This window comes from Carlito syrichta, unplaced genomic scaffold, assembly GCF_000164805.1.
Source record: "Carlito syrichta isolate Samal-C Ts95f unplaced genomic scaffold, Tarsius_syrichta-2.0.1 Scaffold130390, whole genome shotgun sequence".
NCBI lineage: Eukaryota > Metazoa > Chordata > Mammalia > Primates > Tarsiidae > Carlito > Carlito syrichta.
The window spans coordinates 428,868-446,007 of NW_007074486.1; the positions used below are offsets into that span (position 1 = coordinate 428,868).

At 40.4% G+C, this 17,140-nt stretch overlaps 1 protein-coding gene across 1 annotated transcript in view; it reads right to left on the minus strand.

Annotated features, from left to right (window-relative positions):
- TULP4 (tubby like protein 4) overlaps positions 1 to 17,140 on the minus strand; it is a 103,137-nt gene that overhangs the window by 70,977 nt on the left and 15,020 nt on the right. Inside the window, exon 3 of the mRNA XM_008048978.1 lies at positions 8,319 to 8,447. Within this exon, the coding sequence (XP_008047169.1) occupies positions 8,319 to 8,447 (129 nt within the window). The remainder of the gene's footprint in view (positions 1 to 8,318; positions 8,448 to 17,140) is intronic.

The following is a 17,140-nucleotide window of genomic DNA, read 5'->3' on the forward strand; positions in this document are numbered from 1 at the left end:
TTTATTGTAGAGATGAGGTCTCGCTGCCCAGGCGGGTCTCGAACCCGCGAGCTTTGGCATTCCACTCACCTCAGCCTCCCAAAGCGCAGGATTACAGGCTGAGCCACCAAGCCCGGCTGTATTTATGCTTACACGTTTAAACTTCCATCACCTTCAAAGTACTCTCTGTTTGATGCAATACACCCATGAAGACACTTTTTCCACTGCTCAAAACAGTTCTTGAACTCATCAATTTTGATGCCTTTTCTGCCATTTTTTGTTTCACTTCTTCCACATCTGCAAAATGTTTCCCTTTGAGGACTTTTTTCATCCAGGGAAACAAAAAAAAAAAAGGTCAGTTGGGGCGAGATTGGGTGATTAGGGAGAGGGAGGCAGAGGGGTCATGCCGTTTTTTATTCAAACTGCTAAACACTCAGCAAGGCATGGGGTGGTGTACTTGTAAATCACCTATCATGAAATGGGCAAATGCGCTGAAATAATCTAAAAAAAAAAAAAAATTTGCTGAAGCTCAATGCAGCCTCTCACAATAACACTAGCTGGTACACTGATGTCAATACATTTCTAGAACACTTAGTGGGGGAAACCTGTGCTACAAGGGACCTGCCCTCCAAAAAATAATTTCAGTTGTTTTTGGGTCTCCTCCTCATATGTTAAAATTTTTTCACTTATAATTAACACATGATAATATTTTCATTATCACCCAGATCTAGGATTGTATAAATATCTATTAAGTATATTCTTTAAACTATGACACATTTAAAGATTTTCAAATATGCAAGGATTTCTTATCTTTTTGTTATTAAGTTCTAACCTGGTTGCATTGTTTTCAGTGATCATGGTCTATAGTCATGTGACCTACCATGGAAATCTCCCATGAAAATCTGTTGAGGTTTTACCGTGGCCCAAAACAGGGGTTGACTAACTATGGCCTGAGCACCAAATCTGGCTAGTTGCCTATTTCTGTATGGCCCACATAGTAAGAATGGTTTCAAGTTGTTGAGAAAAAAGAAAAAAAAAATCAATAAAAAAATGATTTTTTGTTATTCACAAAATTACATAAAATTCAAATTTTTGTGTTATTTCTTATATATAACATCTATATTATATCCTTGATTTTGGCTCCTGGTCCACAAAACCTAAAATATTTACTATCCACCCCATCACAGAAAAAGTTTTCAGAACCTTATACTAGAACATGATCAATTTTTATAAGCCTTCTGTCTGTGTTTGAGAAAAATGTGTGTTCTCTAATTGATGAGCAAATCCATAAATGTCCTTCAGGTCAAAATTGTTAATTGTATTATATAGATCTTCTATATTTTTGCTGACTGTTGTTGTTAAAACCTCTGAATATGTCAATGGGTTCATCAATTTTTCCTTTCAGTTCTATCAGTTTCCTTCACATATTTTAATGCTATTATTAATAAGTACATACATATTAAAATCATCTTGGCTTTACCATAATACTATAAGAAAGAGATTGGCAGTAGCGGGATACGACAGGGGTCAGTGCGGGCACACAACATCAATAAGGGTACCTGATCTCAAACCAGGCAAAGTGGAGACCAAAGGGAGGCCCAAACTTTACCTGAATGATGACCACTTGTATACCTAATCCTGAATTGTATCCCACATCTTTAAAATAAAAATAAAATCATCGTGGCAAACTACAGCTTTTATTGTTTGTTATGTGGCAACTTTGTAAACCAGATGAACATTTCTGTCTTCATGTCTATTTCATCTGATACTAATATAGCTGTACCAGTTTTATCTTTTTCCTTGGTATTTGCCAGACATTATCTTTTCCATTCTTCTACTTTAAATTTGTTTATGTCCTTAAGTTTTAGGTGTGGCACTTGGCAGTATATACTGTATCTAGGTTTTAAAAAATATAATCTATTAAGTTTTATCCTTTGATTGGTGAATTCAGTCCATTTACATTTACTCTAATTAGTGTTGTATTCGTGTCTGTTTCTACCATTTTGATTTACTTTTTCAGGTTGTACTACATTTTGTTTCTTTTAATTCTTTTCTAGAAAATAATTGGTATCTACAATCCTCACTGTTGCTTATACTTAGAAATGTTCAACTTTCTTTAAATTGTGACATTACTGGATATATTACATTTCAGGTAATCAGAAAATAAAAAAATAAAAGCCAAAGGGACACAAGCTTTGAGCTGTTTATTTAGCTGGGGTTAGGGGTTTATGTTGCCTGATCAGCAATGTCTCTATCATGACAATGGCAGGGTTTGTGAGCCACCTCTTGAACAGTTCATATAAGATTACTGGTAAAGGCCAGGTTTGGTGGCTTGGCCTGTAATCCCAGCACTTTGGGAAGCCGAGGCAAGTAGATTGCCTGAGCCTGTGGGTTCGAGACCCACCCGGGCAACTTGGCGAGACTTCGTCTCTACAATAAATCAAAAATTAGCTGGGTGTGGTAGCGCATGCCTGTAGTTCCGGCTACTTGGAAGGCTGAGGCAGAAGGATTGCCGGAGCCGAGTAGGTCGAGGCTGCGGTGGCTGGGAGTGTGCCACTGCACTCCAGTCTGGGCGACAGAGTGAGACTCCAACTTAAAGAAAAAAAAGTACTGGTAAAAGTTGTTTCTTCAGATAAACTTAGTACCATGTCTTCACTGACGTATTTCAACCAATTATACTATCTAGCTTTTTTCAATAACTTAGTAATGTTTTTCAGAGGTAACATATTATACTCTGAAATAAAATTAAAAAGCTTTTTCATTTTGCAAAGATAATGCTATTTACATACATGTATTTAAACTATGTACAAGGGGGGACCCCGAAAATCCAAATTTATTTATAAAAAATTGTGTATTTATTCTTACATGTTTAAACTTTAGTCACCTCCAAAGTGCACTGCGTTTGATGTAATACACCTATCAAGACACTTTTCTCATCATCAATTTTTATGCCTTTTAGAGCTTCTGCTGGTTTTTTGTTTCACCTCTTCCACATCGGCAGAATGTTTCCCTCTGAGGACTTTTTTCATCCGTGTAAACAAAAAAAGTTGCTGGGGTGAGACTGGGTGAATAGGGAAGGTGGGCCACAGGAGCTGTTTTTGGTCAAAAACTGAGAACCACTCAGCAAAGTGTGGACAGGATCACTGTAAATCACCCATCATGAAATGGGCAAACATGTTGAAAAAAATCTCTAAAAAAAAAAAAAAATTCTGCCAGAAACACTGGCTCAAGCCTGTAATCCCAGCACTTTGGGAGGCCAAGGTGAGGGGATTGCCTGAGTCCATGGGTTTGAGAACAGCCTGGGCAACTTGGTGAGACCTCATCTCTACAATAAGTCAAAAAATTCACCATGTGTGGTAACGCGCACCTGTAGTTCTGGCTACTTGAAAGGCTGAGGAGGAAGGATGCTGGGATGGCGGCGAGTGTGACACTGCACTCCAACCTGGCAACAGAGTGAGACTTCAACTCAAAAAAAGAAAAAGAAAATCACTGAAGCCAAATGCAGTCTCAACAATGTGAGCTGGTGCACTGATGACGATGGGTTCCTAGAACACTTACCTATGGGGGAAGCCTGTACAAGCGGTCAACCTTCCCCCCACCAAAAAAAATCCAGTTTTTTGAGGGGCCTCCCTCATGTCTTGGAAAAGATTTGTACTAAAAGGAAAATCATGTCTTTAATATATGGTTAACACATATAGCCAATAAAAATAAGCTTCTTAGAGACATCAACAATCTGATCACACACACACACACACATACACACACACACACACACGGTAATAGAAGATGTTTACATGAACTAATTGGCTTTTTTGTTATTGTTTTAGAGACAGGGGCCCCTCTCTTGCCCAGACTGGAGAGCAGTAGAGTGATCATAGCTCACTACAGCCTGGAACTCCTGAGCTCAAGCAATCCTCCCACCTTAGCCTCACACTCCCTTCTCTCCCCCAGTAGCAGGGACTACAGGCACGAACCACCACACCTGCTAATTTAAAAAATTTTTTTTAGAAACAGTCTCACTATTAATCAGGTTGGTCTCAAACTCCTTGCCATAAGAGATCCTTCTGCTTCAGCTTCCCAAGTAGACGGGATTACAGGTGCGAGCCACTGCACCTGGCTATAACTGAGCTTATTAGGTCAGCATAAAAGGATAAGAATATATCACAATCAGAAATACAAAAACAGAGAAAACAAAGTACCAAATCCTAATAAATAAATAAATAAACAAACAAATAAATAAACAGAAAGTCTTTTTCTGGTGTTTTTCAACTGAAGAGCATTACAATGCTCTTGCCTTACTAAAGAGAGTTCTCAGACAAGGATTAATTGGAGCTGAGCAGCAGGCTGACCACACCATTGCCTGAGGCAGCTTTTCACCAGACTGTCTGAGAGTGAGTGTGCCTGGCACAGCTGTCCTTGGTGACTAATACTGTAAAATAATGCATGCACTGTTCCAAACTCATTTTTAAAATATAGGACTCATAATCACTTCCTGAAAAAGAAATTGGTAAAGCCTTTCCTAGTTCTTGCCAAATGTTTGATAACTTTGTGACAATAAAAAACATGCTATATAACAAGGATCACCAGCAACTACTTCAGTATTTTTCTCTGAGCTGGTTTTCAGGATGTTCCTCCTCAAAGCCACAGAACGGTTCCTTCCATGAGGAAGTTTCTCAGGTGCACACAGCCACCGATTCCTTGACCAGAGATTCATCATCACCAGTGTGTGATATCCTTTTTATTCAGGTAAAATCTGACTCCAACACTATAAAATCAACCAAACTTCTCCAAAATGTCAGCATGTAATGGGGTTCTAAATTTTGAAGAATCAGAGTTCCAAACAGCAAAATTATATGAAAATCGGAATCCTATCACAACATACAGCAATTACTTTAGGTGAGTCTGGCAGGCACAGGCATTTGTGAAACTGGGTGCTTCTGAATGTTCTGTGGTCCCTATAAGCTCATGTGCCTCTGGGTTTGCAATCATTCTCCCTTTCTTGATTCTCATATGCTTGTCTGCTTCAAGTTTCTCAAGAGAAAGAAATACAAGGGATGTGACAGTGGTGGTGACAATACAGCTGCTATGGAGATGACAGAGGGCCCTGCCCAGAGAGGCTAGCACCAGAAGAAAACCATGTGGTCGTGGTATGGCTTGGAGGTGAGGCAGGCCCCTCTATTGGTAATAAAGTTTGAGCTCTTTTGGATATACAAACATGCATCAATTAATAATGAGGATACGTTCTAAGAAACACATCATCAGGCGATTCCATTGTTGTGAACACCATGGAGTATACTCACACAAACCTAGATGGTGTGGCCTGCTGCACATGAGGCTATATGGTACAGGCTACAACCCTGCACAGCATGTGACTGTACTGATTATTACAGGCAACTGTAATACGGTGGTCAGTATTTGTGTACCTAACCAGCTCTGAACACAGAAAAAATACAGGAGACACAAGATAGTACACAAAATAGTACAAGCATCATGATAGGACACTTATCATGAATGGAGCTTGCAGGACTGGAAAATTGCTCTGGGTGAGTCAGTGAGTGATGGTGAGTGAATGTGAAGGCCTAGCACATTACTGTCCACCACTGAGACCGTATAAACCCTGTATACTTAGGCTACACTAAGTTATAAAACAGTATTTTTCTTTTTTCAATAATAAATTAATCTCAGCTTACTGGAACTTCATTACTTTATAAACTTTTCAATTTCTAAAACTTGATTCTTTTGTAATAACTTAGCTTAAAACACAAATATTTCTTCTTCATATCTTTAGTCTATAAGCTTTGTTCTATTATAAACATTTTTTATTAATTCTTTTAAGCTCTTTTGTTAACAACTAAGACACACACATTTGCCTAGGCCTACACAGGTCAGGATCAATATCACTGTTTTCCACCTCCATATCTTGTCCCACTGGAAGGTCTACAAGGGCAATGACATGCATGGAACAGTCATCTTCTATGACAGTGATGCCTTCCTCTGGGAATATTTCCTGTAGGACATACCTGAAGCTGCTTTACAGTTAACTTTCTTCTTTTTTTTAATAAGTAAGGCTACCCTCCAAAAAAATAATTAAAAGTATGGTCAATGTCAGTTACAGTAGTTTACTATCAAGTATTAAATACCATACATGATTGTATGTGTCACACTTTTATAAAACAGGCAGCACAGGTTTGTTTATACCAGTGACACCACAAAAGTGGGTAATATGTTATGATGGCTGCAATGTCACTAGGCAAAAAGAATTTTTCAGGTTCATTATAATCTTATGATACCAGCATCACGTATGTGGTTGATCTTAACTGCAATGTTATGGTGAGGCATCTCTGTGCTATTACTGCCAAAAGAGAAAATGGCTTCTTGTTTGGGAATAAGACAGTGAGGTGGAGCGTTTTGGACTCAAACAAACTGGGGTTTGAGTTCTGGCTGAGTAGCCATGAACTTCCTAGGACAAGTTACTAAAACTCCTGACGCATTTTTCTCTTCCATTAATGAAGAATAACATTTTTAGAATAGGGTTTAATTAAAAAACAAAAAACAAAATATCCTATGGAGATCAGAAGAAATAACACATGACAAAGTCAAGCACTCAGGTGGCATTTGTTCCAGCTCCCCTCCCTTTCTCTGAGTAATGACTGAAAGTTCCCTGGTCATGCTAAATCTGAAGACTCATTTCACTCCATCACTGGACTTTTCTAGAGAAAAGAGCACTATGCTTTCGTGAATGGGAGAATGATAGCACTTTAGAGGCCCTCACAGGCAAACACGGAGAGACTGCCACTTCACAGAAAACCGTAAGCTGCTACCTCAAGGCCTGAAACTTGTCTTTGGTGACGACCTACAGCCATTGCTTCTGGGCAGGGCAGCTCTGTGCTGGGGACTGTGAGGTGACAGTGCTGCAGCACACTACAGGCACGGTTATAAGACACAGTGACAACTGCTATGTGTAGACAATGGTAGCAGTACTTTTCATATACAGTCTTATTTAATCCTCTCAATGATCCTCTGAGGCAGGCATTTTGTAGTCCCTATGTTACAAATGAGGAAACCGAGGCAGAGATAAGTTAATCATCTCCCACTCAAAAGTAATGGGGTGAGATTTCAGCCTATGTTGTGGCTTTTGACCACACATCCAACCTCGAGGAGACAAATTTCTCATAGACGTCCACATTTGCAGCTCTACTTCAAGAAGGCCACTTAGTGGTCATGGGGCAAGCTATGCCTCTTGTCCTTTTCTCACTCCAAGGAGGCATTCAGGAAACTGGTGACGCTTTATCAGAGTCAGTCAATATTATTACATTTACCCTACCAAATAAATTCATAAAAAAGAATGCTCTGTTTTCATACACAGGTAGGTTTATCTTCTGTGACAACATCTTTCAGAGATCCTCAGCCTGTTAAAAATCACTGCTGATAACCTCTTCATTCCTTGCAACTTTATGTCACCTGACTGGTCTGTATCTTTCAAACTTGGGAAGTTCGTAGTCTATTTAAGCAACAAGTAGAAGAAGAGAAGATAAGAATCTAGCACCTTAGAAATGTGCAGAAAGGCAGTTGAAAGAAAATCATTCTGAGAGTTAAATACTCCAAAAAACCGCTCATCAATTCATATCCCCTAAGGACTTGGGTTCTCAAGTCACAGTTCTGCCAAATTCCCAGGATGAGAGCCACCTGCTCTGACATGTATCTTTAAACACATGAGAAGAGGTAGGCCGTAAAACTGTCCCATAAGCCAGAACAATCTTTGGAGTGGTTCTAGAAATAGCACAGCTCTGCAAGGTGTCCTCGAACAATTGTTTTCCTCAGAATGGAGACAAATTGTATCAGAAAGGAGTCGCTGAGAGATGACAACAGGTGGCCATGCTAATTGAAACCTGACAGAAAAGCATGTTAAAAACTCCTCCCTTGGTGAGGAGGTTGTGAGAAGCAGTCATGTGGAGTTCTCTGTGAGAAAAGTACGAAGATTACAACTCTGGGAAGATGCCTTTCAAAAGGGAGCAAAACAGTGATATGCCAGAAGCACTTCAGAGGACTCAAATTTAACATGTAATCACACTGAGAGGTTCACAGATCTAATTAATGTTTAAAACTTGGAGAGTTCTCACAATAATAGCATGGCTGAAGAGAAGTATGATCTTGCACGCTAGGCTCTCTTTTTTATCTAGTAACATATTCCAGAGAAATTAAAAGTAGGATTCTAATTGTCTTTATTTTTACTCTACCTAGTTCTGGAAAGAGCTTTCAGTGCTGTGCAATGCCCACACGCCTGCTCCAGATGCTTGATCCAGCAGCCTGCTGCTTGCAGAGCTATGTCACCCACTCACCTGAGTACCACGGTCGTTGACTAGTTCCACAGACCACCTGCCTTCATACTGAATCCACACAAATATTCCTCCATCTGCGTCACATGTAGCCAGTTTCTGGTATGGCTCATTCCATCTCACCAGCACAACCTAGAAAACCACCAAGAAGATATTTATCACCGGAAATAAACCATTGGGCCAGGATGATTTCTATGAAATGATCAGACTTCATGAACTTAGTTAGAATGCAGTTGGTCTAAGGAGAAGATTAGGGGAGAACGCAAGGGTCGTGGAAGGGGCTGGGCAGAGCCCACACACAGCAGTCCCATGGGAACCAGATCCTCTGACCTGGCTTCCTGATGTCCAGTCAAATACAATACGAACATGCCCACCTCTATAAAAATAAAAAGGGGACCCAGAGCCCATCAGTACCCAGCACTTGCCTCCCAGATGATTCTTTATCTGCAGATCCTGTATTATGGAGAAACTACTTTAACAAAATTTACTATGTATTTGAATCAGGTCATTATTTATTTAGTACAGAAAGAAGAAAGGATGAGTACTATTTTGTTTTTTTTTTCAGTTGGAGTCTCACTCTGTCACCCAGACTGGAGTGCAGTGACCACTCCCAGCCACCGCAGCCTCAACCTGCTGGGCTCTGGCGATCCTTCCGCCTCAGCCTTCCAAGTAGCCAGAATTATAGGCATGTGCTACCACGCCCAGCTGCTTTTTGGTTTATTGTAGAGATGAGGTCTCGCCTGCCCCGCGGGCTCAGGCAATCCACTCACCTCAGCCTCCCAAAGGCACGGAATTACAGGCTGAGCCACCGAGCCCGGCTGATGAGTACTATTTAATTTCACTATCCTCCTGAATGTTCTATATATTTTCTGGACTATATTATTTTTCAACAGTTCAGCATCTAAGTATGGCCAATTTGGAAAAAAAATACACAATTGAAAGATCTAAACTTTTTAGTATGTATCACAGAAGAAATATGAAGAAATTATAAGCTTCAAAACTTGTGAGTGTAAGAACTTTGTTTTCAAATTTGAAAAATTCAGAATTTAGACAAATCACTTCCACTCTTTCCCAGTGATCGCTCCCCCTATCGAAAAAGGCAGAAACTCTGGTAGGTGGTTTGTAGGAATAGGTAAATCAGAGAATTCTTCGGGCAGCCCTCACAGAGCCTTACAAGTTGTCAGGGACCAAGTGTCACAGAATGGCCCCAGGACACCAGGTACCACGAAGCCAATGCCGCAAGCCTCCCAAGCCATCCCTGACTGGCCCATCCTGGTGATCATGATGAATTAACTCAACCAGACATTCAGCACACATTTATTACGGTCACGTGATGTGACTAATACTGAGTTGAAGGCCATGACATGCCCCAGCCACCCTCAGGTAAGCTCCAGCTGGGAAGTGAGATCATCCACAAATGTGTTATCTGTCATGTGTCAATAACATGAGGGCTGTTACTACTCAGCAAGAGTCCTCCTGCCATTAAAAATCAAATATTGTGTGAGACGATTGTCGGGACACCGATTCTTTCCCCCTATATGTGACTTCTTTCCTCTCTGGTCAAGGATTACACATGGTCTCTGGAGGCTTTGCATATTCCCAGAAATGAGTCATGGAATGCAGGTAACCAAGCAAAGGTGAAAGCAATGTGGCTGATGTGTAATCAATGTACATGTGAACATTGGATAGAAATTTGATTGACTTGTTTGCCTATAAAACTGTTTGCTGTACCACCCAGAGACATGGTCACCATCAGTGCCTCCTGAAAGTTCTTCTAAACCAACATCTTTCCCTGCTGAACCTCCGGTGGCTTCTTTGGAGTAAAGAGCCTTACATGCAAGCCCTCTCAGACTTGGGGTTGCTGCATCACATATGTGAATGTCTACTCCCAGCACTTTGTGCCTAATTAACTAATTATAATCATTGAGAACATGTGACACCGGAATAAATGTTTTCCAAATTCTAACTTATACTTGAAACAGAATGTGAGGTTGAAGACTGATGGTTGACTTCCATAATGCAGGGGCCACTCTCACACCATTTGTCCAGAGTACATTTCCTGCCTTCAGACCAGGCGGTACACCTGCTGCTCCTCTCAGCAATGCCTTGACACACCTGCTTTAGGTCTTTACTTGCTCCAGGGCACTAGAGAGCCCGGAGAGAACTCCAGGAAGAGCCTGACTTTGTCTGCCTTGAGCAGTCTTGGTTGCCACACTTGGTGATATTCTGCACTTGTAAAATGTATAACAAAATCTTCACATTTTCCAAAAGGAAATGATTGCCCACTTGAAATGTAAAGTATACTATAGCTCTTTTTTAAAACTCTGCAAAAATCAGAGGCAGCTGTGAGGCTGCGATCTTCTGGGACCTGGCAGTCACTAGCTACATCGAATGCAGCAGATAGCTACCACACTAAAGGCAGCTTTTGTGGCTGCGGGCAGTCACACTTCTCTGCTGGGACCTCCTCTTGTTCTGGTCACAGCCCTGCATAAGCAGTGCTTACACATCTGCTGTACTGTCAGCTTGTGCACACCATCCCGTAGGTCTATGCTGCTTGAGGAAAGGTACACAGACAAGCTCATCTTGAATAATAACACACACAATTTTGAATATACTGTGCAAACAATAACATACAATTAGAAGTTGTGATCCTTGTTAATTATATCTTTGAACTATAAAAGGTATGAAAAGCTATTTCAAGTTAGTTACTTTCAATTCCCAGAGGCATTTTAACAACAGCATACGCTGCCTGCCTACGATAAATCAGATGCTATTAGGTACCGAGGACAGAGCCCCTGAACTTTGCGGCGTTCAGTATACTAGATGGACATAAACTCCCTTTTACACATAATTATAGAGCTGTAAACACACACAGGAGGGGGCTCAACGCAGGTGAACAGGATGACAACAAATCCAGATTCACTTTTTAGTCCAGTTTTTAAAATTCTCCATTCAAATTGCTACTTTTTTTAAAAGTCAAACCAAATCAACACATGTCCTTAAATGACATTGAATATCTAATAAATTTAGAATTTCCAAATGGTCATTAAAAGTCAACTTCACAGACTTCGTTCAGACCGGACAATGATTTGGCCCCAGCATTACAATCCACAAATGTACATGAGGCTACCATTTAGTACCCCAACACACATTATTTAAGTTCACATTCATTAGTGTACTTCAGAATGGCTAGCATAGAATGGAACATGACAAACAAGAACATGATATTCATGACTGGTCAGTTTTAAAATTATTTTCTTATTTAAATGTAACACCAGTGAACATTCGTCTACTATGATCCTTAATAAAATAATATTTGATGACAAGGTATCATACTCGAGGACAGAGGCTAATCACTTCATCTATACTTTTTCCTTTTTCCTTTTAACATCCATCAACAACAAACCTGTCTGCTTCATGAAAAAACAGCCTGCATAGTCACAGCATGTCACAAACACAAAAAAAATCAGAGGAAAGAAATATTTAACTATTTCTAAAGTTGAATGAACAACTTTCTGTTCATATGACACCTTTGTTAGATAAATATAATGTTCACAGACTCAATACATCTTTTTAAAATTCACGATCAGCTTAAATGCAACAGTAAATGGAAATGTGGTCCCCATTCACACACAGCTTCTTTAAATTCCAACTAGTACAATATAACTGAATAATTAGGTAACTCCCTTAAATCAGAGGCAGAAATCTTTACAGTGAGTCCTGGTTTAAAAATAGGCAGGGCTTGGTGGCTCAACCTGTAATCCCAGCACTCAGGGGGCCAGGGCAAGTGGACTGCCTAAGCCCGCAGATTCGAAACCAGCCCAGGCAACTTGGCGAGACCTTGTCTCTACAATAAATAAAATATTAGCTGGGCGTGGTAGCGTGCGCCTGTAGTTCCAGCTACTTGGAACATTGAGGCGGTAGGATCGCCTGAGCCCAGCAGGTCAACACTGGGGTGGCCGTGAGTGTGTCACTGCACTCAAGTCTGGGCGACAGAGTAAGACTCCAATTCTAAATGAATGAATGAATGAATGAATGAATGAATGAATGAATGAATAGTGAGACTCCAATTCTAAATAAATAAATCCAAGTTGCTAATGCTGTTTCTCATTTCCTCTCCTGTCTACAATTCACAGCTGCCACCTTATCTCCCAGCAGCTCACTTCCTGTTCTCTAAATCCTTCTAGCCTATTTGGCAATGTTTGGACATACCGGAGTATTGAGGAATTACCAACCAGGAGCCAGCTTGGTTCTCGTTGCAAGAATTATACGCCAGGGTGCTACAGATCTGCCCAGCAGCCTAAGGTAGAGCTTTCCTTCCCTTTTAAAGGAAAGTGGGACTCTCGTTTACTCTGGGCACCAGAGAACTTCCATCTTGGCAAGCTAGCTGAAGTGTGTGCTCTTCGACTAAAAAGCCAGAGGAAAAGCTAAATTTTGACCTAGGCTTTTGTTTAAAAAAACAAAACAGCCTGTAACCCTCTCCAATATAAGACATGTTCAATCATTTTCTAGCATTATTGTTATCAGTAAAGCTATTAACAGTAGGGAAATCTACAGTAAAAACATAAGGCTGAACCGCTGAAAGCCTATTCATGCTGTAATCTAAGGTCCCAAATAAGACACCTCCTACACCTACAACTGTTTTTAGGGAAAGCAAAACAGTGTCAGTTAGCCCATCTCAAGGATGTTCAACTTTTGAGTCAGGACCCTTTCAAATGGTGTTGACAGATATGTTTATACAGGATGCCATCTCAGGGAACCACCAATATCACCAATGTTCAGAAAGACTTCCCTCAACTTAAATAGAATGTCATTTGAATGAACACTAAATACAAGTAACTCTAATAAGAAATCTCTGAGATTACCATCACTCAGTTCTTTTTATTCTGTGAATTAAGTGAAACATCCACAACACCAATTGTACAAGAAAAACAAAGCAATTGCCAGTTTAATTTTAGACACATTTAGTCATTTTAACAGAGAACCAGAAGCATCTTAAAATAGAAGCTGGAAGAAATTCAATGAGAACAATGGTTCTGCAGACTGCTGCCCACCAGCAATGTCACTGCAGGGACAGGTGCTAAGGAGAGTAGGCTCTGGGGTCTGGCTACCTGGCTCTGACTGCTGGCCTCGCCACTCCCCCATCACCTGCACGGCCCTAGGCAGCCAGGCCCACTCTTGCTGTCCCTTTCCTCATCTGCTTGACACAGTCACAGCAGAACATCCCTTACTGAGTTTATGTTCAAAGTATCATGAGAAAGGACCTTCACACAGTGCCATGCATACAGCACACATTCAGTAAATGAGAGCTCTCTATTGTTAGTTTGTGAACCAAATCAATGCCTTGACTCCTGGTGGTTTGAAGCCTTTCAGATGTTCCAATGCTCCCCTTTACTCTCCTGTGGCACCTATGGCACAGAGTTCTGGTGCATGCAGTACCCTGCACTATCACATTCAAATATTCCTCACCAGACTGAGAACTTCTTTGTTCTTGTCATCAGTACCCAGCACATGCCAGCACAAAGCAGACATTCAACAAGTCTTCCTAAATTCCTCAAAGATGATTAACCATATTTCTACCCCCTCCCAAACAGTAAGATGTTAAAGTTGATTCAAATGAGATTGGGGGGTGGTAACAAATTTATTGAGAAAAAGCTCGCATATATAAAATTCACTCACTGCAAGTGTACAATGCAATGGTTATTGGTACATTCACTGAGTTGTACACCATCACAGCACAAATCCAGAACATCTCTATCATCCCCTAAAAGTCCCCACCAGCCCCTAGGCAACCAATTCTCCTGTTACTATATATTTATCTACTCTGGACATTTCATACAAAAGGAATCACACAATACTGCAGTCTTTTGCAACTGGCTTATTTCTCTTAGCACAGTGATTTCAAGGTTCATCCATGTTGTAGCATGTGTACTTACTTCCTTTATATGGCCAAGTAACGTTCACTGTATAGACCACATTTTATTTATCCATTTGTCAACTGATGAACATCTGGGTTGTTCATCAACTTTTGACTATTATGAATAATGCTTCTGTAAACACTTGTGCACAAGTTTTTTGTATAAACATGTTTTCATTTCTTTTGGGTATATGCCTTGGAATTACTGTGTCAAATGATAATTCTATGTTTAACTTTTTTGAGGGACTGCCAGACCATTTTCCGAAGTGCAGGTATCAATTTACATTCCCACCAACAATGTATGAGGGCTCCAACATCTCCACATTCTAATCCTTGCTATTACCTGTCTTTGAAAAATCATGGCCACTCTAGTGAGTGTGAAGTGGTCTGATATGCATTCCCTGATGGCTGATGATGTTGAGCATCTTCTCACATGCTTGCTGACCATCTATATACCTTTTCTGGAGAAATGTCTATTCAGATCATTTGCCCATTTTTAACTGGGTTGTCTTTTTTATTACTGATTGTAGGAGTTTCTCTTCTTTAGTCCTCTGAAATACTGACTACATATGAAGTAAGTTTTAGATTTTATTGCCAGGTAATCAAATTTATGTATTTCAGTTAAATGTTCACAAATTCAGTCCTCATTCATTCACTTAATTCAGTTAACCTTAATTTGTTGATAAGAATTCATGAAAGAAATGGTCCAAAGACAATAAATAAAGGAATTTACAAAACATAGGTCTGTGGTCAGAGTCCTGGAATCTAGGGACCAAGATGCTCTAAAAGCTCTCAAGTCCTTAACTAGTTCTGAACCTGCAGGTGCTGGGAGATGACATTCTAGTCCCTGATTCTATAGGACACTTTCCAGAAAATTCACAGCTATGCATACCTTCCTGATATTTTCCCGACTTTCTTATTGGAAAATATTACATCTTATTATTGGATAGAGTTTATATCATCAACTAGTGCTGACTTAGGAGAAAGAGAACTCTATACAAAGTCTCCTGGTAAATGCAAAATTACTATAGCTTTCTCACCTACTAAATGGCAGCAAGATTCTTCCATTAAAGCAATATTAAAGAAATGTTGAATAACTACATTAAAACTACAGTCTGTAGAAAACCTAACAGCTAATGCTTTCCTCTCTTGACCATATTCAGTCACTGATCTGCCTCAAAATCCAGTGACATAATTGCCCTATAACTCTAATTTCTGTCCTTTCCCACTCAACCTCAGCTGCTCTCGCCTGAGTGAGGATTTTACTGGAAAGGATGTTCAATCACAAGCGCTATTCACTGAGGTTGCAAAGCACCTGACCATCATGAATTCACAGTTTTTTTCCTCCTTCACTTCCCACTCACTCTCAAATAAATACCCTTGGTGTACAAAGTAACTGTTAGCAGTGTACCCAGAGCTAAAACAGACATAGTAAGTCAACCACTCTGTCTCAGGGATGAGAAGTTAGGCTAACAAGGTGAACCAACTTGCCCAAAGTCACATAGCAGCTTCAAGGTAGGGTCAGGGTCCAGGCCAGAGCCCCTGTCTTCTCTCTCCTGTTCAGGGAAACTGTCAACCATGCTGACTTATAGCCTTCCGTCACTCAGTCAATTAACACTCATAAGGCACTACACAGGTGAGAGAGACGCTGCCCTCAAGCAGTAGCTAGAGGAGCACACAGAAGAACCCCTCAAGTTTTCTTTCTCAAGCATGTGCTCTTGCTGTCACCTCTGCAACACAAAAAATGTCCTAGGAAACAACTGTATCAAGTTTTAGTTCTGAAAGAAGACAAAGACACTAAAAAGAAATAAACTGTTAGCGGTGGTATAAGTGAATTTTATTTGCTCTTTTCTACATTTTCTGATTTTCTAGCAATGAATATAATTTACTTCCACCTTCTCCTACTTATGAAAAAACGATCTCATCTGACAGCAAATTTAAGCAATAAATTTTAGCAATGAAAAGTTTTCAAGTCACTTTTACATACATTACTTTTCTTGTTTTGAGTCGGATTCTCACTCTGTCACCCAGGTTGGAGTGCAGTGGCGTGATCTTGGCTACCACAGCCTCAAACTGTAGGGCTCAGGCAATCCTTCCACCTCAATCTCTTGAGTAGCTGGAACTACAGACACACACCACCACGCCTATTTTGGTTTTTTTTCCCCTTATATTGTAGAAATGAGGTCTCACCATGTTGCCCAGGCTGGTCTTAAACTCCTGGACACGTAATCCTCTCACCTTGGCTTCCCAAAGTGCTGGGATTACAGGCATGAGCCAAAGGCACCCAGTCATATCAGCTTATTTTATCTTCATTTTTTTTTCTTTTTTTCTTGAGACAGGGTCTCACTCTGTCACCCATGCTGGAGTGCATCACAGCTCCACCACTGAGCTCCATCATATCTCACAGCAGCCTTGACCTCCTGGGCTCAGGTGACCCTTCTGCCTCAGCCTCCCGAATAGCCAGGATTACAGGTGTACACCACCACACTTGGCTAACTTTTTGTTGTTTTGTAGAGACAATATCTCACTATGTTGCCTGGGCTGGGGTTATGCACTCCTTCCTCTTCGGCTTCTCAAAGCGTTGGCATTACAGGCATGAGCACCCTGCCCTGGCCTTCACAAATATCTTAGAAGGAGAAGATTATACCAGTGCTATAATCTCACACTACAGATAAGTGAAGCTGAAAGAAAGTGAAAATCTCTTATAGACTTAAAAAAAAAAAACTTTTAAAAAGTTTGGGCAATATTTATGACATATATAATAAATAGCTCAAAGAAAAATTGACCAAAAATTGGACAAATGTGGCTCTAACTCATTTACTGTCACTGCTGCATGGTCATCACTGTGTGGAATATACCAAAGTTTATTTATGCATTTGCTTGCTGACATTTAGGTTGTCTCCCCGAC